The sequence below is a fragment of the Chlamydotis macqueenii genome, chromosome 11 (genome assembly GCF_036417535.1).
Source record: "Chlamydotis macqueenii isolate bChlMac1 chromosome 11, bChlMac1.mat, whole genome shotgun sequence".
Lineage (NCBI taxonomy): Eukaryota > Metazoa > Chordata > Aves > Otidiformes > Otididae > Chlamydotis > Chlamydotis macqueenii.
In genome coordinates this window covers 16357503-16382347 of record NC_141566.1, presented here as the reverse complement: position 1 = coordinate 16382347, position 24845 = coordinate 16357503, and the positions used below count along the sequence as shown (strand labels likewise).

General features: G+C 64.1%; 4 protein-coding genes across 8 annotated transcripts; 2 read left to right on the top strand and 2 right to left on the bottom strand.

Moving 5' to 3' along the window:
* Nucleotides 1–165: 165 nt before the first annotated feature.
* SRPX2 (sushi repeat containing protein X-linked 2) lies at nt 166–5808 on the top strand. Its single transcript, XM_086756240.1, has 10 exons — nt 166–790; nt 2536–2622; nt 2718–2909; nt 3007–3183; nt 3568–3694; nt 3788–3909; nt 4026–4205; nt 4328–4461; nt 4539–4660; nt 4962–5808. The coding sequence occupies exons 1-10, from the start codon at nt 721–723 to the stop codon at nt 5140–5142; spliced, it is 1392 nt and encodes a 463-aa protein (XP_086612366.1). The 5' UTR covers nt 166–720; the 3' UTR covers nt 5143–5808.
* A 336-nt stretch (nt 5809–6144) lies between these two features.
* SYTL4 (synaptotagmin like 4) lies at nt 6145–13003 on the bottom strand. The gene is made up of 17 exons (XM_086756174.1): nt 12855–13003; nt 12405–12574; nt 12056–12271; nt 11602–11711; nt 11338–11440; nt 11066–11173; nt 10665–10788; nt 10476–10566; nt 10186–10289; nt 10009–10095; nt 9495–9673; nt 9206–9308; nt 8395–8556; nt 7502–7607; nt 7018–7117; nt 6539–6747; nt 6145–6418 (listed from the first exon to the last, which is right to left on the bottom strand). The coding sequence occupies exons 2-17, from the start codon at nt 12512–12514 to the stop codon at nt 6276–6278; spliced, it is 2055 nt and encodes a 684-aa protein (XP_086612300.1). The 5' UTR covers nt 12515–12574; nt 12855–13003; the 3' UTR covers nt 6145–6275.
* A 987-nt stretch (nt 13004–13990) lies between these two features.
* Nucleotides 13991–17723, bottom strand: TYW2 (tRNA wybutosine-synthesizing protein 2). Of its 2 annotated transcripts, XM_086756236.1 has the most exons (8): nt 17586–17723; nt 16985–17108; nt 16665–16812; nt 16396–16585; nt 16157–16307; nt 15970–16079; nt 14993–15150; nt 14067–14920 (listed from the first exon to the last, which is right to left on the bottom strand). In XM_086756236.1, exons 2-8 carry the CDS (start codon nt 17053–17055, stop codon nt 14474–14476), a joined length of 1275 nt encoding a protein of 424 aa, XP_086612362.1. In that variant the 5' UTR covers nt 17056–17108; nt 17586–17723; the 3' UTR covers nt 14067–14473. The 2 variants fall into 2 exon arrangements, with proteins under 2 accessions (XP_086612361.1, XP_086612362.1); XM_086756235.1 differs by having other exon boundaries at nt 13991–14920; nt 15970–16585.
* On the top strand, nt 17703–24748 carry CSTF2 (cleavage stimulation factor subunit 2). Of its 4 annotated transcripts, none has more exons than XM_086756230.1 (15): nt 17703–17785; nt 17932–18010; nt 18756–18925; nt 19215–19351; nt 19460–19579; nt 19682–19837; nt 19966–20089; nt 20399–20461; nt 21751–21810; nt 22350–22491; nt 22855–23006; nt 23306–23583; nt 24027–24152; nt 24297–24422; nt 24551–24748. In XM_086756230.1, exons 1-14 carry the CDS (start codon nt 17728–17730, stop codon nt 24417–24419), a joined length of 1788 nt encoding a protein of 595 aa, XP_086612356.1. In that variant the 5' UTR covers nt 17703–17727; the 3' UTR covers nt 24420–24422; nt 24551–24748. The 4 variants fall into 4 exon arrangements, with proteins under 4 accessions (XP_086612356.1, XP_086612357.1, XP_086612358.1 ...); XM_086756231.1 differs by having other exon boundaries at nt 24297–24462; XM_086756232.1 differs by lacking the exon at nt 21751–21810.
* The last annotated feature ends 97 nt before the right edge of the window (nt 24749–24845 follow it).

Below are 24845 nucleotides of genomic sequence, written 5' to 3'. Positions count from 1 at the left end.
CGTCTCCCCTCACCCCTGCCGTCCTGTGCTCCAGACCCAAAAATCCCAGGGGGGCTCTGCTTGCTGCCTCACCTCCCCCCCGACCCCCATGGGATGCAGGGTGGTGGGTCCCAACGAAGGCGTTTCGTTGCTTCTGCCTCGCGGGGGCTGAACTTCAGCTGGAAACCAGACCCCATCTGGAAGCACTTTGCCTGCGGACGGGTTTCGGAGTTCGCCGTCTGCAGCGAGGTCTCTCCCTCCCTCCCAGCGGGAGGTGGAAAAAGGGTCCTGGCTCCCGCGGTTTCGTCCTTGGCCCCCCAGCACCCCTGTTCCCGGAGCCCGGCAGGGCTGGCGCAGGCTCGGCTACGCTCTCTCCTGTGCCAAAACAGGCTCCTGGCTCTTCTGCTTGCAAAGAAAAAAATCTGACAACCATTTAAAGCCTCAGAGAAGCAGGAGGTGCACTGGAAAACGGGCGATCCTGGGATTTATTATTTTTGACAGTCTCATCATTTTGGGCCTGACTCACGGCTTTTGAATGTTTAGGATGGGCAGCAGAAGGGAAAAGTAGGTTTGCTCAGCGCAGGCAGCACGGACAGGCAGGAGGGTCAGGCGTCTGTGCGGTGACAAGGCGACGGAGGGGGCCATCCTCCTCTTTCCAGCCCCTCTCCATCCTCGCCGGGGCTCGCGGCTGCCCCCGGACCCGGCGCGACAGGCGGGCTGGCCGGCCCCCGGCCCCCCGGCATGGCGCAGGAGACGGCCCCCGTCCTGCTGGTTGTCCTCGCCAGGCTGGTGTCATCCACGTGGCACGAAGGTGAGAGCCGGGGTGCGCGGGCGTGGCGGGGCTCCCCACGAACAGCGGCCTGTGGGATCCCGCTCTGTTCGGGGGGCTCACAGCGGGGAGGGAGGGAGGGGTACGTCCCAGTACGGCAATGCCGGGGAGAGTGGGTGCCAGCAGGTTGTGGGGTGTGCTGCGGGGTACGGGGAGGAGCAGGGGGGGTGCTGGGAGGCATCCAGAGGGGAGCAGCCATCCAGCATCTCCATCACGCCCCAGCCTGAGGGATTGCAGCTTTCCCGCTGACTCCCTGCTCCCGCGGGGGCCGTCGACCGGCAGATGTTCGCCAGGCGGCCGAGTCGAGGATGAAAAGCTCTTGCCCTGTTTGGGGGGGGATTTCCCCCTTCCCTGCTCCCATCCCATTGCCGCACCACCAGCCCAGCCGGGTGGGGACACTCCTGCCCGCAGCAGCGAGCTGGCCCCAGGTGAGAAGGAAAAGGCAACGCCTGCACGAAAAAAGAACGTCGCAATTAAACGGCACATCTGCCTGCGGGGACGCGGCGCGCCCCGACCCCAGGGCCTCAGCAGCCCCCCTGGGAAGCAGCCCTGCTCGCTGGGTCGCCGGCACATCCCCACTGCCAGCCCCACGGATGCCAGCCCTGCGCTCGCCCCGGGCCTCTCCGCTCCCCGAGGCAGCCGTGGCAGCGTGGGAAGGGCGCCGGGATAACAGGCTTGTGGAAACGAGTGGGCGACCGAACGAAACTTGTGGGAAGCCGTGGGGAGTCGCTCTGCAGCAAAGTTCACGTCGGAAAGATTTGTAATGGAGTTTCCTCCTCGTGACAGCAGGACTGCTGCTTGGATTGGCCTCAGAGGATATCCCCTTCCCAAAACCCGGAGCAGGGGGAAGGCGGGATGGGTGCAGCTGCGGTGGGGCTGCCGCTTGGCCTGGGGTCCCTTGCCAGTCTGAGCATCCCCGCCATGCCGGAGTGGGGGCTGTGGTGGGGTGGGCTGGCGGCGAGGAGGGGGCAGCGCTGGCTGGGGCCGGCGGAAATGCGGCGGAAACGTGAGCTCAGTGCTGGGGAATGTGGCGGCTGGCTGAGGGGCCATGGGGAAGGACGCCAGCCCTCTCCCCCTTCACGGCTCCCTTCCTTTGCCCATGGGGACGCGGTGTGGGACAGAGGGTGGCCCGCAAAAACAGCGTGAGGCTGTCCTGTTCCCTGTCCATGGGGCCAGGGGCCCCTCCGCACAGCACGGATGGCGTGGGGCCAAGCCCCCCCAGCAGCTTCACCCTTCCCCAGTGTGCAAGCGAGGGGCTGCATCCCCGCCAGCCCCCCGGCCGAGCAGCAGGCCTCCCCTGCCTTGCCTGGGCCAGGGGCTCCGCTGCGACAGGCAGGAGAGGGCATCTTGTGTCCTTCCCTGGGGATGCCCGGTGGCAGGGACGGCGCCACAGGAGCGAGTGGAAGGCGAACTTCCCGGCAGCGCCAAGCCAGGGGTCGGTGCCAGCCCGTTCTGCGCCAGCACCCGTTTCCTGCCGTAACCGCGGCTGCTCCTGCCGCTGTTTAGTCTGCGGGCTGGTGCCAGCACATGCCATGTCCGTGGGGACTGGGCTCGCTGTCTGCTGGGCTTAACCCTTGATGGCAGCCCCAAGGATGGAGGGACAGGGTCTACCCAGGGATGGGATCACTTGCTGGGGATTTGAAGCTGCCCCGGGAGGCATCATCACCTGGGCGCTGCTGCAGCCATGGCCCATCACGCAGCCCCCTCATCTCTCTCCTCCTCCGCAGGGTCCGGCTACTACACAGCCGAGAGCCACACCAATGAAGTGTATGTGGAAGAAGCCCCCCCCGAGCCTGCCCTGGACTACCACCGAGGTAACGGCACCCAAACCCATCCCTCAGGTCCTCATGGGGAAACCGAGGCATGGCGGGGCCCCGTGCCCCCTCCTCACCTCCCTCCTCTCCCTCAGTGCCCCAGTGGTGTGCCACGCTCAACATCCACCGCGGAGAGGCCACCTGCTACTCGCCCCGGGGGGGCACCTACCGCAGCAGCCTGGGGACGCGCTGCGAGCTGAGCTGCACCCGCGGGTACCGGCTGGTGGGGCCCAGCGCCGTCCAGTGCCTGCCCAGCCGCCACTGGTCCGGGATGGCCTACTGCCGACGTGAGTGTGCCTTGGCACAGTGGCCGGTCCTGGGTGTTCTGCCCACTGGCATGGCCGAGCAGCCGCTTCCCTCCCGTCTTTGCTCTCTCCATCTCAGAAATCCGGTGCCACGTGCTGCCGGCAGTGCTGCGGGGCTCCTACGTGTGCTCGGCTGGTGTGCAGATGGATTCCCGCTGTGACTACACCTGCCTGCCTGGCTACCAGCTGGAGGGTGACCGGAGCCGCATCTGCATGGAGGATGGTCGCTGGAGCGGGAGCGAGCCAATCTGTGTAGGTAAATTTTCACCCTACCGTCTTGCCAGCCCAGCGCTGCTCGGGCACGCAAGGGCAGGCCACCCTCCGTCCCTGGGGTGACTGCAGGTATCACCCCCACATTCTGCCCAGGCATCACCCGGTACTGGCTCCTGTACCTCCCGGCCCTGGGACCCCTGTCCCCGCTGCTCCTTGAGGTGCCATTATCCCCAAAGCTGGTGCATGGCACGTTGGCCAGGGATCAGGGCACTCGGTGCTGGCCTTGCAGCAAATCTTGCTGGCTCCAGGATGCCTGGGCTGTGCGCAGCATCCCTGGGGCAGCCGAGCGCCGAGGCCAGTGCCCGGCTCTTGTAGCCCAGCCCCAGCACCCGCAGGTTCCCCAACTCCCCCTCCTCTCTGTGGGCAGATATGGAGCCTCCCAAGATCCGCTGCCCGGACTCCCGGGAGAGGATAGCCGAGCCAGGCAAGCTGACTGCCACCGTCTATTGGGACCCCCCGCGCGTGAAGGACTCTGCTGATGGCATCATCAAGAGGTGAGGGTGGAGGCACTGCAGGCGAGGGCTGAGGGCCACGCTGGGTGCCCCTTTCCCAGAGTCCTGATGGAGGGATGCGTCTGCTGGGTGCAGGGTGATGCTGCGGGGCCCAGAGCCTGGCTCCGAATTTCCCGAAGGAGAGCATGTGATCCGCTACACCGCCCACGACCAAGCCTACAACCGAGCCAGCTGCAAGTTCAGCGTCCGTGTCCAAGGTGAAGGAGGTACCCCCAGGGCTGCCGGCTGCCTCCCCTCGATGCCGGGCTCCGAGCCCCATGGCTGGGGTCGTGCCCTGTCACCCCCAGCCCTCACCCAGCTTCCCCCTGCGCAGTGAGGCGCTGCCCCGTCCTGAAGCCTCCGCAGAACGGCTACCTCTCCTGCACCTCCGACGGCAACAACTACGGTGCCACCTGCGAGTACCTGTGCGACGGGGGCTACGAGCGCCAGGGCACGTCCCTGCGGGTCTGCCAGTCCACCCAGCAGTGGACGGGCTCGCAGCCCCTCTGTGCACGTAAGCGGTGCGGGGCAGGGGAGGACCTCCCCGCAGTGATGCCCAGTGCAGGGTGAAGGGGTGGGAAAGGGGTAACGGGGGGCAAAATGGCATCTCCCCACGCACTTGGCCTCTTCCCCCAGCCATGCAGATTAATACAGACGTGAACTCGGCTGCCAGCCTGCTGGATCAGTTCCACGAGAAGCGCCGCCTCCTCATCATCTCAGCTCCTGACCCCTCTAACCGCTATTACAAGATGCAGATCTCCATGCTGCAGGTGAGGAGACCCTCCTGCCACCCCACTTCCCGAACACTACCCCCCTCAGCACCCTCTCACCACCCCTCTCTCCACAGCAAGCCGCCTGTGGGTTGGACCTGCGTCACGTCACCACCGTCGAGCTGGTTGGGCAGCCCCCGCACGAGGTGGGACGCATCCGCGAGCACCAGCTGTCCCTCAGCATCATCGAGGAGCTCAGGTAGGGAGGACAAGGGACTGCCTTGTGGAGCAGTGCCTGCAGGAGGGGAGCGGGGATGGAGACACCTCCAGGGATGGCAACGCATGAGGTTACAGCTGCACCATAGGGGCTTCTGAAATGTGGGGACGCCCCCAGCAAGTCCAAATACAGCATCCCCAGACCCTTCTGGATGTCATGGCCCCAAGGAAGAGATGGGAGCCACCACCCCAGGAGGACCTGAGCTCGGTTGCGTGGGGCAGGCAGGCTCAGCCTCATCTGCAACCCTCCAGCCCTGACCGGCAGCTCCCGCCTTCACCCGCAGGCAGTTTCTGCATCTCACCCGCTCCCACTTCAACGCGGTGCTGCTGGACAAGGCGGGCATGGACCGCGAGCGCTACATCTCCCCTGTCAACCCCGACGAGCTCTTCCTCTTCATCGACACCTACCTGCTGAGCGAGCGGGAGGCGGCGCGGCGGGCGCAGAGCGGGGACCCCTGCGAGTGAGGCAGCGCCAGGGAGACCCCCCCACCTCCACCACCGCCGGCCTCAGGGGACAGACACCTTCCTTTCTGCTTTTGTAGTCGCCCGCCGTAGAGGAGGACCAGGGTGCCGATGACCTCCGGGGGGGAAGGGGAGCCCCTCTCCGGACACTCTGGCATCGAGAGGCGAGCGGGGACAGGGACCATGTGGCAGCAGCATCCCCACCGCCCAGCAGCGGCCTCCAGCTGCGGGGTGGGATGGCTCAGCCCAGCTGGGACCATGGTGGGAGATGCCGGAGTGCCGCTGCTCAAACCTCAGGGCAGCGGGGAGAAGGGCAGCCTCACACCAGGCTGCCAAAGCAGAGGAGAATGGGCAGGGCAGGAGCGCAAAATCCTCTAACGCAGCAGCTTCGCCCTCCCCATGGCCATCCTCATCCCACACTCCGCTCCCTCCCCACCCAGGGTCACCCCTGATGGGCAGGCGCTGCTCCCAGGGTCCTGCCAGAAAATTTTTAGTAAAACCGAAGGGCCCCGCGCTCAGCAAAGCCGGTAGCAGCCAGCCAGCGTGCAGCCCACCGTAAGGGCTCGCCATCCCCAATCCTTCCCCTTCCGCCAGCCACGGGGCACCTCCCTGGGAACTGTTTTGGCAGTAGAATGTTAACTCAAAATAAATAAATTTGTATAAAAGTCAGTGCTGGCAGAAGATGTGTCACAGAGAGGCCTGGGAAATGAGTCCTTCCTGGGGGTCCTACCCCCAGCCCCCCAAAGTTGACCCTGCACAGCTCCAGCCCAGCCCCACAGCCAGGAGAGCGGGGAAGACAAGGAGGGCACAGGCTGTGAAACAGAGTGGGTGGGAGGAAGAAGAATGGAAAGGAAAAAGAAGCCCAAACACATTTCAAAGCATTTTGCCTGGGGGAGGAAGAAGGGAGGATCCGCAAGGACTCCAGCCTGAAATCTGGTGCAAAGCCTATGACAAAAGGAAAAAACCTTTAAACAAAGCTAGGCCAAGACAGCTTTCTGCCCAAGCTTGTTTAGAGAAGGTAGTGTTTATGAAAGTATAAGCAAAAAAAATAACCACATTTGGCGGCCCTGTGGGGCCATGCAGCGAGCGTGGCTCCCAAGTAGCCCTCGGCTGAGTCCCGGTGCTGGTGCCACAGCCTATGGCCTCAGCTTGGCCATGGTGGAGCGGAGCTGGAGCGTCCCCTCTGCCCACGAGCCCGGGTACTGGCACATCTTCTGCCACAGGTTCAGCTCCTCGCCCGTGGAGTCCATCCAGTCCACAGCCTGCCCGTTGCTCATGCCTGGGAGAAAGGACGGACGCGGGCAGAAGTCACTGCCAGAGCAGCCTCCTGCCCGCAGTGAGGCAGCCCCGAGCAAGGCTGCTTGTCCCCAGGGTTTGACGGGACCCCCGGGCTCCTCACCGTTGCCCACCCCGAGACGGACACCCCCGAGGAAGTCGTTGCTGGACAGTGGCTCCCGGTCCCAGACCGTCAGCTCCAGACAGATGTGCTGCAGGTCCTCAGGGTTGATGCCGTTGTAGACAAAGGTGTGGTTGTAATGAGGGTTCAGGGTCTTCTTCACCACGGGCGTCTTCCTCTTGGAGGCTTTGGTTTTGTGTGGCAGGAGGTAGCTGGGGGAAGCAGCCCCTTGGGTCAGCAGCTCCAGCTGGAGCCCTGCCCGGCACAACCTCCCACCACAACCTCTCAACCCAGGAGAGCATTTGCTACCAGGAGCATCTTGTGTCTGGGGAGATGATGACTTTCAGGGTGCCAACAGCGTGGGGCAGCTCGCAGTGAGACCCTTCCTCCTGACAGGTCCCTGCAGTGGCTTTGGGAAGTCCCCAGGATGCAGCCAGGGAGGACAGTGCCTTCAGCACCCCCTCACCACAACCCACACTCACCCCTTGACAAAGCTGTCTGATGTCCCCCCGGATTTGGCAGCTGTGAGGTTCTTGGCTTCTTTGATCCAGACCTGGAGCTCACCACCTTCTCCTGTTTTGCCTGGGAAAAACCCAACACAGCAAGAATTAATGAACCTTAATTTCCACCGCCGCTAACTTCTGGAAAGGTCCTGCTGAACAGTCTGCAGAGGCAGGTACAGATCCCCAGCTGGCGTCTCCTCCTGCCTCCTCCCTTACTGGCCCTGCCTGCTGAGGTGAAGGCAGACCACTGCTCCCAGTGGTCCAGCCTGGTCCAGCCCCAGGAAAGCACTGGGAGCACTCAGCCAGCCTGAGGACAGTAGGTCTGGCCTGACCCAGAGCAGCCTTTCAGGTGTCGCGAAGAATGCTGCAGTGGCACCACCCAAGAAACCCACCCAGACCCAGCTTGCCTGGCCACAAGCAGGTCCCACAGGCCACACAGAGATCCTGGAGCTCCAGCACTCACCCTTCCTGCCGCTTCCAGCCCCAGGGTGCTTGGAAGATGGGATGTACTTCATGGAGACGACCAGCTCTCCCTTGTACTGGTGGAGACCAGCAGCATCTGCCCCAATCTGCAAAGAGGCAAGGTTTATCAAACACCGATAGACAGACGAAAGGGGACACGGTGACGGCCTGGTCTGCACATTGTACCTCCCCACACAGGGTCGAAGAGCTTGGCTTCTCCTAGACGTGACTTACTGGCACAAATGCCTGCAGACCCTCCCCAGCATCCCCAGGTCAGACTCAGACCAGCTCCTTTGGGATCCTCCTTTGGCTCAGCCAGCTCCCTTTGGAAACCCTATTTAAGAGTTTCCAGAAGCTGCTCAAGTCCCAGCAACACCAAGAGCTGTGCCCACAATACAAGCTACTCAAGAGAACCAGACTTTTACATCCAGCAGCAGCATCTGCTGTTGCCATTGAGATGCATGAAGGCTCTCACTGCTCAGCTAGGCAGCCCACAGCAGGATGTCCCAGCCAATTTCCCCTATTTGTTTCCCTGAACTTGGCTCCAATTCCTCCCAGCTGGAAGCTGGGAAGAGCTGCACCCTTGGAGCAATCAAGTGAGCAGAATGGAAATTCCTGATGGAGCAGAGACATGTCCCTCTGCATCCCATAAGGGATTTACAGAGGAGGAAGAGGAAAGCTGGGCTCAAGTCAGAACTACGTCAGTTTTTACTACAACAGTACGGCTATCTGCTTCTGGGGTCTACATTTCTCCAAAGATTTGATTTGGCACAAGCCTTCTGGCAGCTCTCGGCCACGGTGTCTGCGCCTCTCTGCCCAGGAGGCACCCCCACAAACAGGGCCAGGCAAGGGAGGCTGCTGCGGGCAGCAGCGCTGGGGTGGCAGGGCCAGCACCTTGCCATGCAGGGGCAGAAACTCTTCCAGGTGGCTCTCGAAGTTCCAGGCGTCCAGCGGGACCTCCACCTCCCCCAGGAACGTGTTACGGCCAAAGCGATCGTGGTGCCAGACCGAGAACTGCAGCGTCCTGGCGAGCAGGAGGGACTGGTTGATCTCATACTAGGGAAAAGAGGCAGGAAAACCACTGGTGAGCAGGAAGTGCCGGGCAGGGGACAGGCTTGGCATACACCATCAGCCACAGCCCTCAAGCAGAGAGGAGATGGGTTTGAGGAGCAATGGATGCACTCAGGAGAGTGTTCATCTTTTTTTCCAAGCCTGCTGAAACCTCAAAGCTCTGGGGCAGTGGCGCAGGAGCCCGTGCTCTCCAGGCAAGTGGTCCTCAGAGCCCATGCAGAGCCAGCGCCAGGACTCTTGGCACCGGCCACCCCACCCCGTCCCACCTCAAGCAAAGCTCTGCCAGCCCACTGAGCCTCAGGTGGCCAGGGTGTGAGACCTCAGCAAACCCAGGGCTGTGGGAGCCTGGAAACCAAACCACGGTTCCCACTTCCCTCCTGTCCAGAGAGCGCCTGGCCTCAGCGATGCACTGCCGGGCTTGGGGACGGGGAGGGAGCCAGTCAGTGGTGGCTGCAGCGGGGACGGTGAAGTGCAGTGCCAAGTGCTTCTGCCCTGGGGCCCAGAACTGCTTTATCTCTGCCTCTGCAGCAGTGCTGCCGTCCCTCCACCACCATCACCTGCCTGCAACGGGCCAGGAGCCTTCTGCCAGGCCCCGCAGCGGGGAGCAAGCTGCACCCAGCCCAGACCTGCTCACCTTCAGCAGCTCGTTGTACTGGGGGTTGATGGTATTGCGTTTGATGGTCGTCTTGCGTTTCCCTTGCCGGGATTTGTCAGGCAGGAGGTAGGTCTTCACGTACCTGAAGGGAGGAGCAGGCAGCGCTTTGCCAGGGTCTCCCCACAACTAGCCCCCCAAACCCCCAGAGCGACCCCAGACCTCCTGCCTTGCCAAGACCCCCCCAACTTACAGCTCCCATCTCTGGTGGGCACCCCGCAACCCCAGCACCACCAGCAGTGCCACCGGCCATCGCCCCCCCGGCTCTCACGGGTTGGAGCGCTTCTTGCCCTCGTCCCCGTAGGCCAGCTGGCGACACTCCTTCACATGAATGAACAAGGTCTGCGTCTTCTGCTCGTAGCTCAGGGAGAAGGAGATTCCTCCGGTGACCACAACATTGCCGAAGTCGCCGGCCTCGCTGTAAATGCTGACCATGCTCCCCAGTGTGCTCTGGAAGACACAGCAGGGCTGAGCCAGGGCAGCATCGCTTGGTGGGTCCCTCTTCATCCTCAGCAAGGCCACTCCCCACGCCCCTGCCGCACAGCCCCTCTCACCCCTCTGCAGTTGGGGATGGCCGCCAAGCGCCTCCCACCCACGCGCAGGCTCCCTGGAAGAGTGCTGGGTCTCTGCATTTTGACTTCCCTTCACCCACACCCCAAATTCTTGCCCCCACACCCCAGGAGCTACCCACCCTGCCTCCCTCCCACCCACCCACCCCATCGGAGCTGCCCTTCTCCATCATTTCTTCGCATAGAGGATCGCGTGGCTGCACCGCACGAACTCACCGAGGATGTGCCGCTGCGCATGCTGCCCCGGGCCACCCTCTGGCGATGGATCTCCACCAGGTTATCGATGTCCTCCTCCTCCTCCTCCTACAAGGAGAGAGACAAGCCACCTGTGTGGAAGAGCGGCAGGGCACGGCGGGCCTGGCAGCCAGCTCCGCAGCATGCTGAGGATCTCACCAGCTCCGTGTTGAGGCCGGGAACCGACTTGCTCCTGTCCCCCAAAGAGCCACCTTCCACCACAAAGTCCTCCGGGCGCAGGTCAATCACCGACTTGGTGTAGTCTGGATGAGAGACGGCGAGGTAGGAGGCGGTGGCACGGTGCAGGAACCTGGCTGCTCCCTCGCTGCCAGGGGCTGCCCCAGCCTCTCCCACCTGCACTGGAAGCCCACCACAGCCCAGGCAGAAGCAGCCACCCACCCCCTCACCAGGTCGGCACCCAAATCCCCCTGCACCCACGCAGCTCTCACCTGCCGGCCTCACCACCCGCCGGGGATTCTTCTTGAATATCATTTCATGCTCATCCACTGAGGCACTGCTGCGGCTCCCCACGGCAGCATCCTGGGGGAAGAATGGTCCCTTCAGAGCTGGGCACCCCCCCGGGCTCCCAGTCCCACGCCCCGGGCCAGGGCTGAGCCCACCGGAGCAGCAGCACGCACCCATCCGTCAGAGAGAGCGTTTTTAGAGCGGAGAGGGAGGGTCAGGCTGGAGGCAGCGGGTCCTGCCGGTACAGCAACCTGCTTTCCGTCTTTGCGAGGGGCGGCTCTCTCCAGGGAATTCCTCCTGCGGAGGACACAGACGGGTCTGTCCCAGGACAAGAGCACAGCTGGGAGAGCAAGAGCTGGTTGGGAAGCACCATCTCCCCACGAGCACCCCAGAGCCTCCTTGGAGCACCCCAGCCTGGGGAGGTGAGGACCTGCCCGCTCAGGGCCAGGTTTCAGCCCAGCCAGAGGAGCCAGCTCCTCCTCACAAGACCAAGGAGTTCAACAGCAAAAAAACACGCTTCAGACAAAGGTCCTCATCCTCAACCTGCCCGCATCCCACCCAGGAGGCCCCTCACCTGCCCCCAACACCACCGGGACTAGGTCGGTAGCCATCCAGGCTCATGTTTTCCATGGACTCTGTGTCGCTTTTGCCATCCCGAGGGTCTGAGGCATCAGGAAACAAACTGCAGACAAACAAAACCACAGGTATGTCCTGTTTGGCAAGGACGGCGGTCTGAGAGAGAGCTTCTGTGCCACCAGTGATCCAAACAGGGCGGCAGCGTCCCTCCCATCCCTGCAGCAGATGAGGGCTGGTGCCTGGAGCAGGGAAGACGGCAAGGATCCTCACCTGGGCCCCTCCCGAGGTGCTGGGGGGCTCTGCTGCCAGGCTTTGGGTTCACCAAGCTGGGCTTTCTGGAGGAGGGTTTGTCCCACGGTCTCTCTTTTGCTGGCTGGAAGGAGAGAGGCATCAGGAGGACCGCTGCTCCAAGCCCACTGCCTGGAGCAGGAGCTGCTCCCAGCCAACTCCCCGCTGGGCAGAGGCGCACGAGGAAAAGCCGGAGCATCCCGGAGGGCCGAGCTGCGGGAGAAGGCATGGCTGCGGCACCCTTACCTGCCGACCTGTGCCGCAGGGACAGCCGCACCATGTCGCTGCCCAGCCGGTTGGCAAAGCGGTTGACCCTCTGGTCGTAGAACCAGTCTCCCGTCGTCTTCTTCAGCTCACTGCAGGGCAGGGGGGCAGTGGGGGGCAGGCAGGGGCAGTGGGGGGCTGCTCCTTGTGCCCCACTGCCACGGCCAAGGCACAGGCACCATGGGCATGTTTGGCAAGCGAGGGCACGAGGGGATGCCAGAGTCAAGTAAGAGGAGAAAAGGAGCAGGGTGGGCATGAAGGAGACCCAAGAGTGGGGCACTACCCACCACGGGTACCCACCCCAAAAAGTGATAACAGAGAGACCAGCTGGACTAGGAAAGCTCTGCCACAGGGCATCGAGCCGGGGTGACCGGGAGGAGGAAGGGGCCAGGAAGAGCAGGCAGAAGGTCCCTGCCACCCGTCCCGAGGTACTCACGCTTCCTTGGCGCAGACTTTGCAGCGCCAGGAGCTGTTTGGGCCGTAGCAGCGGCAGTCCCGGCACACCAGGTGGTTGCAGCCCCGGCAGGCGTTGGCCTTGGGGCCCAGGCGGCCCAGGCTCTGCTGGCAGCGGGCGCAGGTTCGCTCGCTGTAGCGCTGGCTGCCCCGCTTGGCTCCCTTCCGACGGATCTCCAGCAGCTCGTTCTTCAGCCGCCTGCTCGGACCCCAGGGCGCGGTCAGAGCCGTGCGGGGACCCTCGGGGTTGGGGTATGGCTGTGAGCCCGACCCCACTGCCCGCGCCCTCCCCCCTCCAGCCGTTTTTAGGGCGAAGCGGGGACAACCCTCACCGGATTCTCCTCTCCTCAGCTTTGCGGAGCTCCTCGTCCCGCTGCAGGACCTGCAGGATCAGATCCCTCTCCGCCTCCGAGAGGAAGGACAGATCCACGGCTTCCGACATCGCTCCGGCTTCCCTCCGGGAATCGCTCGCCCTCGCCAGAAGCAGCCGGACGCCTCCGTGCTAGGAACGAGCCCACATCACGGGGGTGCTGACCCCCTCTCACCCCCCACCAGCCCCGATCACCCCACCCAAAACCCCGACTTGGGCGCAGCCGGAGCCCCGAGCGCCCGCCCCACCCCGGGCACGGCTCTCGGCCGCCTGCCAGCCCCACCGCACCCGGGGACCTCAGCCGGCTCCCCGGCACCGGGGCTGAGGCCCAGAACCCCCCCCCCCCCCGCCAGCCCCCCACATCCACTCAACCCACCCGAGCTGCCCCAGGCTGCTGCGCCCACGAACGCACCTCGGAAAAGCTGCGCGTCCCCCCGCGGTGCGGGAGCCGGGCCCGGCGGGACGGAGGGAGGGACCCTCCCGTCCCCGGCAGCCCCAAGCCCGGGCCGTGCCCCCCTCCCCGTCCGGTACCTGCAGCGGCTCCGGCCGGCGCCTCCCGGTAGCAGCGGGAGGGGTGGGGGGGGGGGGCGGTGTCGGCTCCTTAAAGGGGCCGCACCTGCAAAACCGACGGGGCGGCCACGGCGGGAGGTGGTCCCCGCCCCTGCCCGGCCCCCGCGCTGCGGGGGGCAGCAGCCCCTTCCCCCGGGGTGCAGGCGTGCCCGGAGCTGCCAGCCCCCCACCCACCCACCAGCCCCCACGGGAGCTGGGCGCTCTGCCCCGGCTCCCCGGGCAGCTCCTCCCAAAGAGCACACACACGCACCCGCACGACGGTACAAAGTCTACAGCCACCCGCACCCCGCACTGCTCGGGGTCTCCTCCCCGGGGTGCCCAGCACAGCGGCGGGCGAGGGGTCGCGGTGTCCTGGCAGCTCGGCCCCGCAACAGGGGACGGACGGCCCCCCCGCAAGGCTCCCGCTCTGCCCTTGTCCTTCGTGGGCAGAGATGCGGCCCCGGGAGGGCTCCCCGAGCTCTGCCCGCAGCAGCACAGGCAACAGGGCAGCCGTGAGCGGGACGAGGCGCAGGGCTCGCACCCGTGGGGAGGTGGCTTCTCGCCGCGCAGGACGGCAGGGCCGCGTGGGAGGCCGGCTGGGAGCAGCCCCAAAGCAAACGCGAGGATGCCGTTCTGCCCACGCTTTCGGGTGCACCCCGGGGCTCCCCGCCACAGGACAAGGGAGACGCCCTGCGGGAGGAGATGGGACACCCACACGGGAGAAAACCCACGGGGACACCAAATGGCCAGTGGGCACTCCCTCCCCAGGCAGGGGTTTCTCTGCCACACGGGCACACACACACAGCCAGGTAAGACGCGGTTTCTCTCACACAGGGGCTTTGGGCTTGCAGGCAGAATTGAAGGCAGAGAATGCAGCAGAGGCTTCGCTCCCTGAACCCCTCCCCACACCGCCCTGGGACCCGGCCTCCCCAGGCCAGACCCTCACGCTTGCACCGGTGTTCACGTTTTAGCTGGACACCAACAAAAGAGGTAAGAAACAGAAACATCCTTATTTCTGCAAAAAGGTGAGAAGAACAGACCTGTTTCCAGCACAATAAGAAAGAATACTGGTAAATACAGGCAGAAAGCCTGCCCCCGGCTTGCTAAAACGAAGCCCAGCAGGAATCTGAGGTTTATTCAGCCCTGCAGCTCTCTCCTGTGTGAAAATGGAGCTGAAAGTGCCACCACTTGTCCAAGATCCGGGCAGAACCAGGGCAGAACTGGGGCAGGACTCGCAGTGCTCTCAGCCCCAGCTCGCCCCATCCCCTGCTGGGATAAAGCTCCTGGAGGCATTTCCCCTGGGAGTGCGTCCCTCAGTGCCCTGGGCACAGGGAGGCACCGCTGGGCAGTGCTGCCCCTCTGGAACCAGGGGACATAAAGCACATCCAGGCTGGCAGCAGGCAATGGTAGTATCTGCCTGCCACCAGTGCTCCAACACCACCGTTTCGTGGGAGCTGGAGCCACGCTGGGGCCTGCAGGCAGCTAGGCAGGCAGTGCCGGCCTGCACTCGAGGTCCAGCACGAGGTGATGCACGTGGGGCGCGTAGGACTTCACAGCCTCGATGTGCAGGATGCTGGTGCGCCACGGCTGCCCGTGCAGCTCTGCCAGCAGCCCACGGATCTGTGCCGCCACGACTTCAGCCCACCTCTGCCACTCGGGTCTGATCCTGGCCCCCAGTGTCTCCTTCCCACCGTCCTCCGTTGGGTGCTGCGCCTCTCCATCTGAGCTGGCTTCCTCCAGAGAGCCCTGCTCAACCCGCAGGACCGGGCTCTGCGGGCGAGCCGCTGCGGGAAGAGTCTCCACATTGTGATGGATGTGGAGAACCCCACCCGTGTCCTTCTTCAGGACACGGCAGGCAACCGGCCAGCCTTCCTCCGAGCTGGGAATCAGCCCCAGGTTCACCCGGTCCGCCACGTCCCGCAGCTCCAGCTGGAAGGACAAGGGAGGTGAGTGGGATGCCCCGCGGGGACGGGGGGTCCGCAGCCGGGTGGCATCGCTCACCTGCCGGTTGTCCCCGTGGTGGATGCGGCAGCGGTCCTGCACGCCGTTCAGCACCAGGTTCCTCTGCAGGGCCTCCACGGCATGGCCGTTCCACTCGCAGGCATGGACAAAGGCAGCTGATGCGTGAACCAGGTATGGCAGCGTGAAATAGCCGATGCCTGGGGGCAGGAGGTGGCAGTGGCTGAGGGCAGGGTCCAGGCCCCACCAGAGGTCCACACTCCTCCCCAAAGGCAGGGTGGGATGCGGATTGCCGCCCCAGCTCTCTGAATCTGCTTTGCTGTGGGTCAGAACAAGCCCAGACACTGGGAAAATAGAAATTCACCCCTCCCACCTCTGCAAAAGCAAAATCTGTCTTGAAAAATGTTGACAGAGAAGTTTACTTTACCTTCAGTCTTTGGCCGTTAGCTTGAGACCTGCCCTGCCCTGCCCCCACTCTGTGCAGAAGTGCCCACGCTACCATTTATTTTCATTAACTCAGAGCAGTTTTGTGAGTGCCACATCCTTTCTGTGTGGCACAAACTGGAAGCGCTAACCTCCCCAAGCACAGAGAGCAGCAGCTCTCTCAACACGCAAACGCCCGATGCGACCTCCCCAGTCACCTCACAGCACAGGACACGTCAGTCTGTCATGAACGCGCAGTGGTACAGGCTCAGGACATCTACAGGAGCTTTTCAGAAACAATACCAAGGGCAAATGTTTCCCCTGGATCCAAATGATTCCTGTGACCAGCACTAGGTACAGAGCAGTACTCTGCTGAGCCTGAGGGGCAACAGGGACACAGGAGTGACAGCAGCGCCAGCTTAGCTGAGGGCTCACCTCAGACGGGGCAGGAGCTCTGCGGATGGCTATTTTTCCAGTCCAGGCTGGAAATGACGTTTCACATCCACCTGGCTGCCGCCAGCACCTGCATCACTCTCTCTGCCTGCCTGCCTGCCTCCGCAAGCCTGCCCTGCCAAACCCATCACCATCCCCGTTACCTGCGTAGAGATCCACCAGGACCTCCCCGGAGCAGGGCAGCGAGGCCACCCGCAGCTTCTCTGTGATGTTGCCCGGTGAGAACATGCACTTGGTCACGTCGAACGTGTACCTGGGAGACATGGCCAGCCCAGTGAGGGTAGCCCCTTCCCCACACCAGCTGCATCCTGCACAGCAGCTCCTGCATACCTGATCCCGTTGTCCACGTGCTCCACCCAGCCATCCTGGCCCAGTAGCAGGGTGACACTGGGGGACCGCATCCCATCTGGCAACACCCGTCCTCGCCTGGCCAGCCGCCGGGCACCCAGAGCTGAGGCAACCGTCTCCCAGAGCGCTCGGCCTGCAACACACCCATCCCAGGAACTTTGGGAAAGGCCAGGGCGGCTCTGGGGGCAGGATTTGGGCAGGCAGACACTGTTCTCCTTTACCCAGCTTCTCCCACGGTGCAGCCCTGAAGCTGTCCTCGCTCAGCAGGACCAGGTCCCCGTGCCGCTGCCAGGCACAGGGCACATCACGCTCCAGCTCCTCCGACCAGCTCTCGCCCAGCAGCTGCTGCAGCTCATCTCGCAGCTTCTGGGCAGGTGTCCGCCGGCGGGCTGCCCTGGAGGGGACGGGGTCCTGCAGGAGGGACATGGCACGTGGGGCTGAGACCCTGTTGCCCCACGGCGGGAATCAGGGAGAGGGGATCTCTCCCAACCTGGATCCGGACCAGCTCACAGGGCATCTCCTGGGGCAGCCGCAGCTGGTTGAGTTTCTCCTCCAGCACAGGCAGGGCCATGCGGCCTCCTGGCACCTCCTGTAGCCGGTAGCGCCTGTCCAGCAGCTGCTCCTCTTCCAAATGCTCCCTGCAAGGCCAAGGCACAGTCACAGGCCCTCCCCAGCCCCACAGCCCACCCCACTGCAGGGAAGAGACCCCCCTTGGGTGCAGGGCTGGCTCTCTGAGCTCTCCTCCCCGCCAGCCCTGCCTGCACCCTACCAGAGCAGCCGCAGGGCTCCCGTTCCCCCTCGCAGGCTCACCTGAGGCGCTGGGCAAACTGCGGCTCCGTGGCCAGCGCAGGGACAGAGACGGGGACGTCCCCGGCCTCCATCCTGCCGAGCCCCGGGACGGAGGGACGTCACCGGCTGGCGGGGATGCAGCCACCTGCGAGGCGGGCACGGGGTGTCAGGCTCACGAGGGACTGGGGAGTTAGTTGGGGGTGGTGGGGGGCCCTGGCACCGCCATGCTGGGGGCGTTGGAGCCCCGACCAGGGTGGGGTGCCTGGGGGTGAGGTGACCCAGGGGAGTGGGGTGCCCTGGGGGTAGGGTACTAAGGGAAGGGGTGCTCTGGGGTGGGCGCTGAGGACAGGGTGCTCCAGGGAATGGGGTGTCTCAGGGGATGGGGTGCCCTCGAGTGGGGTGCCCAGGGGAGAGGGGCGCCTCAGGGGATGGGGTGCCCTAGGAGCGGAGTGCGCGGGTGCGGGATAGCCGGGGGACCGGTGCCTGAGGACGCACCCCTGAGGCCGCGGAGCTGGCCCGGCAGCCGGCACCCCACGGCTGGCTGTCCCGGGAAGGGCTCCCCAAGGACCCAGCACCCCCTCTGTCAGTGTCCCGGCCACGGCCGCCCGCTCCCCACACGTACCGAGCGCGGCGCGCAGGCGGCAGCAGCACGGGCCCGTGTTTCCCGCCGGTGCCATGTTTGTGGCGGGCGGAAGCGGAAGCGGGGGGGACGGTGTGGGGTGAGGGACCGGAAGCGGCGGCGAGGTCCAGGCGGCGGCGGCGGGATGGCGGGGCTGTCGGTGCGGGACCCCGCCGTGGACCGCTCCCTGCGTTCCGTCTTCGGTGAGCGCCGCGGGGATGGGACGTGCGGGAGCGGAGGCGGTGGGGGGCCCGAGCGGGCGGGCGGAGCCCTCCCCGCCGTTCGGGGCCGGTGTCGGTACAGCCCTGGGCCTTCGCGCTGACCGGTGGCCGCCGTCTCTCTTCCGCAGTGGGCAACATCCCGTACGAAGCCACAGAGGAGCAGCTGAAGGACATTTTCTCAGAGGTTGGGCCGGTGGTCAGCTTTAGGTGAGAATGGCTGCCGGCCTCCCCCTCCCCGGTTCCCCGGGGCGGCGCGGGGAAGCCTCGCCCCGAGCCCCGCGGGCGGCGTGGGGCTGTGCGGGGCCGCGCGGTGCAGGGCCAGCCCTGCGGGGGTGGCGAGGCTGCGGCAGCTGTGCTCGGCGTGCGGGCGCTGAGCTCCTGTGCCGAGGTCGCCCGCGGATGTAGAACGGCCCGAACGCGACAGCGTGGACGTGGGCACGCTGCTCCAGGCTGGAGGCAGCCGCCCTGCCGTGGCGTGGGGCTGAGCTCAGATAAGTCCTCAGGTGCTGATCAGGCTCTGTGCGGAAAGCCGGGAGCGCAGAGCGCTCACATCCCAGTGGCTCTGCAGGGGTGTTTTCCCAAATCTGCCCCAGGCTTCCAGGAGCTCTCAGTTAAGGGTTTGGGAGCTCCAGGAGCAGCCAGTCCAGTCCTGTGCTCCCAGGAGCTGCCTTCGTGGGATCATGGGAAGTGCGGTGCTCGTGCTGTTGGCCTTCCCGGACACCAGAGCTTTGGGAACACCCACCAGCCTGGACCTAGGAGGCTTTGGCTCTGGCTTAGGGCCAGCTGTTGCATACCTTGACCTGACCCCGGTGCCTTCACTTTGCTCCCCAGGGCTTGTGTGTGGTGTACCCTGACAACCCCCTCCTGAGTCATGGGGAGCTGTGGGCACTGCGCACTGCTGGATGCCTGCACTCCCCTCAGCGGTGGTGGTTGTCTCCTCCTTGCTGTGCAGGCTGGTGTATGACAGGGAGACAGGAAAACCGAAGGGCTATGGCTTCTGTGAGTACCAGGACCAGGAGACGGCCCTCAGCGCCATGCGGAACCTGAACGGGCGAGAGTTCAGCGGGAGGGCCCTGCGTGTCGACAACGCAGCCAGCGAGAAGAACAAGGAGGAGCTGAAGAGTGAGTCTGAGGGTGGAGGGCGCACCGGTGTTGTGCTGGGCCTTTTCAGGCTTGCCTCTTCTTGCAAGGCTGGTGAGGAGGAGACCTCGCAGAGCTGACCTGCTCCAAGCAATGTAGCAAGTAGTTTTGTAGAAGGGTGCATGGGCTCAGCTCTGTGTTTTCTCTCCCAGATGATCTCACTGTTTTTACTGCCTCCCCTTCCCCGTGACGGCATGGTGCTTCCCTTCTGACGAGCCCGTTAAAAACAGACGGTTCACATTGCCGTACGAGGTCACAAACTCTGTTGCAGGCTTGGGCACAGGCGCACCCATCATAGAGTCACCCTACGGGGACCCCGTCAACCCTGAAGATGCCCCCGAGTCCATCAGCCGGGCAGTAGCCAGCCTGCCGCCCGAGCAGATGTTTGAGCTGATGAAGCAGATGAAGGTGAGTGAAGCTGAGGGCTGCCACAGAGTGGCTCCTACCGCCACTGCCCGTGCCCTTGGAGCTCCTGTTGCGCCTTGCCAGAGCTCTGATCTGCGTGTGTCTTCTCAGTTGTGTGTCCAGAACAGCCCCCAGGAAGCCAGGAACATGCTGCTCCAGAACCCCCAGCTGGCTTATGCCCTGCTGCAGGCCCAGGTGGTCATGAGGATCGTCGACCCAGAGATCGCACTGGTTTGTCCCTTGCTGCCTTGCCCGGGGTCGGTAGAATATCGGTGGCAGCCTGTTGTGGAGGAGGGATGGAAGAGAATTCCTTTCCCCTTCTTCTGCCCCTAGAAAATCCTGCATCGCCAGACCAGTGTTCCTCCTTTGATCCCAGGCAACCAGCAGCCAGTGCCGGGGCCAGGACCTGGACCGGGACCAGGGCCTGGGCCGGGGCCAAACGCCCAGCTGAACCCACAGAACACCCCCTCGTCCCAGCCGCAGCCCATAGTAAGAGCCTGCACAACACAGGTGCCGTGTGGGGGAGAGATGGGCGTTGCTGGCTCCGGCTCTCCCAGCTGGGGTGCGTGTGCCTGCGTGAGGGGGCTTCCCTGAGATCCCATTTCTCTCCTGGGTAGGGTGGGATGCACGTAAACGGCGCTCCTGCTCTGATGCAGCCGCCCATGCAGGGAGGAGTGCCAGCCCCGGGACAGATGGCAGCCTCTGTGCAGGGCCCGGGCCCTGGCCCCATGGCTCCGGGAGGTGAGTGCGTGGGTTTTGGCTGAACCCTGGGCATGTGGGTCCTGCAGACAGCCCCCCTCTGCCTTCCCCTGAACCGGAGGGCTTGGCTCTGGGAGAGCACGCGTAGTCGCACGCCGTGTGTCATGGTTGTGGCCTCTGCCAGCGGTGGTCCAGAAAGCTGGCTTACCTGTGGGGAACCAACACCAAGAAAATAAACCTTTGAATGTTCCCCCAGGAGCTGGGAGGGAGGAGGCATTTGGGGCCAAAGGAATCGGTTAGCAGTGCCGGGATGGCCGAGGACGGATCTGATCTCTGCCTGTTCCCTCTCAGGTGGGATGCAGCCGCAGGTTGGGATGCCGGGCGGAGGGCCTGTCCCCTTAGAGCGTGGACAAGGTAAAACAGACGTGAGTTAGTGCTGCGTGTCACTGCGTGTCACGTGAACCTCGCTCCGGCGGGGGCCCAGGCCATGGGTGCTGAGCAGCGCTGTGCCGAGAGCCCCTGCCAGCTCCCTGCAGCCTTGCCGTCCCTGGAGCCGGGGCAGCTCCCGCAGCGCTGGGCTGCACCCGTTCGCTTAGGCGCGAGGCTGTGGTAGCAGCTCTCTTGCTTCCAGGGCCCCAGCCTACACGCTGGTTTGCTCCCAGTTTGTTCTGCGCCACGTTGTGCAGACGTGCCCTGGGAGCCAGGAGAGCTGCCGGTCCCCGCAGAGCCCCACGAAGTGGGACATGCCTGCATTTTCCATCTCTGTGAGCCCTGTGCTTGTGCAGGCGGGCAGAGCTTGCTCTTCTCCGGTCCCTGTCCTGCTCCTTTGCTCCTGGGTGCTGGGAAGCAGCTTGTGCTGCCGCCGCATCTGCCCACGTCTCCCAGCGCTCCCTGCGCCGTGCCCGGCAGAGGGAGCTGGGCCTTCGCTTTTGCTTGCGACAGAGAGTGCGAGGCTTGGCAGGGAATTTCCCGGTGAGTGATGGCTTGGCTTTCCCTCCGCAGGCACGGTCTGTACGGCCCAGCCCCGGAGCCGGATTCCTTACGGTTCACACCTTGTGTGGCCGCCCCATCAAGCCGTGCGCTGGAGTTAGCACGACCAAGGCGTTCCTGTTTTCCCAGAAATAAGGCACGCGGGCAGTTGACACCCCTGTTGCCTTGACTTGTATCGTAGGCCTTGTTTCAGGAGCGTGGCAAGCCTGTTCTGAGATCCTCTGGTCTTAGGTGCTTAGGGGCAGCTGACTCTCATTTTCTCTGGGGTGGGCACCATCTTCTGGAGAGCAACCCAGGAGTTCCTGGCACCTGGAAGGCTTTGGAGAGCAGACAGAAAGCTGGCACCGGGGAGTGCCCTGGGAAGCTGCAGGCAGAAGCAGAAGCTGGCTGGCTGTGCGCTGTGGGGCGCAGCGTGGCCCTGCAGGGTGCCGATTCTGTCGGCAGGACATCCTCCTTCCCTGCGCGTTCACACGGTGAGCGAGGGAAGGGCCATGCCAAGCTGGCTGTGACACCTGTGGTGGCAGAGACGGCATTAATGGAAGACGTTGATAAAGCCAGAGCTGCAGCAGGCAGCATCTTCTCCGTAGGTTTTCCGGGGAACTTCAGGGAGCAGAGATGATCCTGCAGGCAGCACTGTCCCCAAGGCTGAGTGCATGTGTGCATACACTATTTACGTGTCTGCTCTTCTCCCTCTTTTCCTGCTGCTTGCCCAGGGAACCTGCAGCTCTCGCCCGTGGGACCTGCCAGGCCTGCGTCTATCGAACGCGTTCAAGGTATCCCGGCACCCGCCAGCTCCCTCCTCCCGCGGAGCTCGTTGTGGAGTGTGCAGAGAGCAGCTTTCACCCCGCTGTGCTCAGGGCCGGGGGCTAGCATGTCACTGTGTAGCCTGGCAGGGTTAGGAGGAGGCAATATTTCCTCCGGGATCGGAAGAGAGAACAGAGAGCTACCGGCAGAAAGGGAGAGCCTGCTTGGAGAGGGTCTTTGCCTAGAACCCAGCCCCCTTTGACACCTCACTGCCAGGAGCTTTCCAGGTCTTACTCCTGGCCCCACGTCAGCAGGGTGTTGATGCCTGCCCTTGCAGGGACCGCCACGGGGGCACCCACGCTTGGGCTGACCACCTGGTGCCGTGAGGAGCCTGAGGTAGAGCCAGGGAGGGAAAGAGAGGGATAAAATCAGCAGCCAGGGAAGGGGCTTTGGTGCGCTCTGGCCTTGTGCGAGGGGCAGCGAGGCCGCCCCAAAAGCGCTGGGGGACAGTCTCAGCACAGCACTGGTCATGCAGATCCTCACAAGCTCTTGTGTGTCTCCCTGGCAGTGCCCATGCCAGACCCGAGGGCCCCTATGCAGCGTGGACCTCTACCTGCTAGTGGCCCGCCGCCCCGAGGCCTTTTGGGAGATGCCCCGAATGACCCTCGCGGAGGGACCCTGCTCTCAGTCACTGGAGAAGTGGAGCCCAGGTGAGGGGAGAGGGAAGGAGAGGAGCCCTTGGCACTGTCCCCTGCCCAAGGGTGACCTCTCGCTGAGGACAGGGATGGCACCAGCCTTCCGGGAGTCACCGCTGCTTGGTTGGAGGCCTGGGCGCCCCCGACCGCGGGGACCAGTCCGTTTCCCCGGGGACGGGGCATCCCCGGGGTGGTGCCAGCAGCCCTGTGGCACGGGGCCAGCGGCACCCGTCCCTGTGCCAGCCTCGCCCTCCTCCCTTGCGGCCGGCTTCGGGGGCAATCCCAGCACTCTGCCCAGACCGTGCCAAGCCAGCGTCTGATTCACACTCTCTCGCTTTTTCTCCTCCTCCTGCTTTGCTCTCCTGGTCTCTGCGTCAGAGGTTACCTTGGGCCGCCCCACCAGGGAGCCCCTATGCACCACATGCCTGGGCATGACAGCCGTGGCCCCCCCCATGAGATGAGGGGGGGACCCATGGGAGAACCCCGACCGCTGATGGGAGAGCCGCGGGGGCCCTTGATGGATGCTCGAGGTGAGAGGGGGGGCATGAAAGAATGGGTGGCTTAAAGCACGCGGACGAGGAGTCAGAGCGGAGCCCGCTGCCCCGATGCGAGACGTAGGAAGGGGGTTTGGGCAGTGAAACGACTGACTCCGGGGCAAGGAGGGACAGTGCCGTGGGGCAGGGGACTTTCTCCAGGCACGTCCCCTCTGCCCCCAGCCCTGCACTTTCCGGGCGTTTGCTAGCCCCCAGACAAAGGAGGCAGCGGGCTCGCTCCCACGCTCCCTGCTGCGCTGCTCCCTTCAACAGTTCACCTTGTCTTTCCCCTGCAGTTGGACGAGATCCCCGAGGGCTGGAGCCGCGAGGACTGGAGCCGCGAGGGCTGGAGCCCCGGGTGATGGAGGCGCGAGCTTTGGAGGCACGAGGCCTGGAGCCAAGGGTCCTGGAGCCGCGAGTGCTGGAAGCCAGGGCCATGGAGGCCAGGGTCATGGAGCCCCGGGGTCTGGAGCCCCGAGGGCCTGGTCCCAACCCACGCGGCCCCATGCCTGGTGGGATACAGGGTCCTGGGCCACTGAACATGGGAGCCAGTGGCCCGCAGGGGCCCCGCCAGGTACACACAGCCCCTCTGGCCAGCTGGTTGGACACTGGCAGTGTTTTGTAGTTGGGGTGCGGTGGGGTGGGGGGTATGATGCCCTGCAGCAGCTAGAGAGGGGAAGGCGTCTCACAGAGCAGTGCTTCCAGGAAGCACAAGGCCTGGGTCAGTGGCTCTCTGAGGGGTTTGGAGCACCCGTCCCGTCTCCCCAGACGCTGTCCATCTGCTGGGGACAGGACGAGGCTCAGGCCTCTTGCCACTTCTTCTGGATGCGCAGGAAGGAGTGCAGGAGTTGGAGAGAGAGGAGAGCATGTAAAATGCACGGTAGATGCCTCTTTTCATGCTCAAGCATCTTTGGGCTGTCTGTGAGGGCATCCATCTGATCATCTGCTTTACATTCCTGTGTTGGTATGGCTGAGTCAGAGACCCCTTGGTTCTTACCCTCTCCCTCATGCCCGCAGGTTCCTAACATGGCAGGGGCAGGCATGCAGGGAGGAGGCATTCCTGGGGCAGGGGTCCAAGGAGCCGGTCAGCCCGGAGGCTTTAGCCCTGGACAGAGCCAAGTCACCCCCCAGGATCACGAGAAGGTGAGAGGACAAAAGGGAAAGGGTCAGACAGCAGGAGCAGCACTTCCCACGTGCCTTACTGTGGTGGGAACGGCCCCTTCCTGGCTCCGGTAACTCGTGGCCGCTCCAGCAAGGCACGTCTCTAATTCTCCCCTCTCCCCGCAGGCAGCCTTGATCATGCAAGTTCTGCAGCTGACGGCAGACCAGATCGCCATGCTGCCCCCGGAGCAGCGGCAGAGCATCCTTATTCTAAAGGAGCAAATCCAGAAGTCCACAGGGGCACCCTGAGAGGTGATGTCCTTCATCCGGCCTCAGCCTGTGCCTGCTCCCTGTCAGTAAATCGGAGAGCTGCTGAAGGTGGGGCTCTACCCTGATTTTCCTCTCCACTCCAGAGCTCACTCTCCCCTTCCTTCTCACAGGCGTGTGGGGGAGATGCCGTCCGCCTGGACAGAGGAGATGCTCCGTGGCAGTTGCTTCCCGTTGCTGTCCGAGCTGATGCTGCAGTTTGGGAGAGCTTTCTCCTCCTCCTCTTAACGTTTTCCCCTCCCATTCATCCTTTTTTTCTGTGTGTATATTTTACCATGTTTGAAATAAAGCGGGAGGAGGGTTTGAGTAAAGCCGTGTCTCTGGTCTGCCTTGTCTGGTCTCTCATGAAGGCTAGAGTGGGACTTTTGGGTTTTGGGAGCAGTCTGGCCTGGCTCCAGGCTAAGTCCA

What these genes read in the sequence shown, in the direction of transcription:
- SRPX2 (XM_086756240.1), top strand. Translation starts at nt 721, where the DNA reads ATGGCGCAGGAGACGGCCCCCGTCCTGCTGGTTGTCCTCGCCAGGCTG. An exon ending in CGGGATGGCCTACTGCCGAC is followed by an intron (nt 2,910 to 3,006) that starts GTGAGTGTGCCT and finishes TCTCCATCTCAG; the next exon opens with AAATCCGGTGCCACGTGCTG. An exon ending in AGCATCATCGAGGAGCTCAG is followed by an intron (nt 4,661 to 4,961) that starts GTAGGGAGGACA and finishes CTTCACCCGCAG; the next exon opens with GCAGTTTCTGCATCTCACCC.
- SYTL4 (XM_086756174.1), bottom strand. Translation starts at nt 12,514, where the DNA reads ATGTCGGAAGCCGTGGATCTGTCCTTCCTCTCGGAGGCGGAGAGGGAT. An exon ending in AAAGTCTGCGCCAAGGAAGC is followed by an intron (nt 11,712 to 12,055) that starts GTGAGTACCTCG and finishes CCTGCCCTGCAG; the next exon opens with TGAGCTGAAGAAGACGACGG. An exon ending in AGTACAACGAGCTGCTGAAG is followed by an intron (nt 8,557 to 9,205) that starts GTGAGCAGGTCT and finishes TCTTTTCCCTAG; the next exon opens with TATGAGATCAACCAGTCCCT.
- TYW2 (XM_086756235.1), bottom strand. Translation starts at nt 17,055, where the DNA reads ATGGAGGCCGGGGACGTCCCCGTCTCTGTCCCTGCGCTGGCCACGGAG. An exon ending in CAGTTTGCCCAGCGCCTCAG is followed by an intron (nt 16,813 to 16,984) that starts GTGAGCCTGCGA and finishes TTGGCCTTGCAG; the next exon opens with GGAGCATTTGGAAGAGGAGC. An exon ending in ACCACGGGGACAACCGGCAG is followed by an intron (nt 14,921 to 14,992) that starts GTGAGCGATGCC and finishes TTGTCCTTCCAG; the next exon opens with CTGGAGCTGCGGGACGTGGC.
- CSTF2 (XM_086756230.1), top strand. Translation starts at nt 17,728, where the DNA reads ATGGCGGGGCTGTCGGTGCGGGACCCCGCCGTGGACCGCTCCCTGCGT. An exon ending in CCCCTTAGAGCGTGGACAAG is followed by an intron (nt 20,462 to 21,750) that starts GTAAAACAGACG and finishes CTGCTTGCCCAG; the next exon opens with GGAACCTGCAGCTCTCGCCC. An exon ending in CCCCCCAGGATCACGAGAAG is followed by an intron (nt 24,153 to 24,296) that starts GTGAGAGGACAA and finishes CTCTCCCCGCAG; the next exon opens with GCAGCCTTGATCATGCAAGT.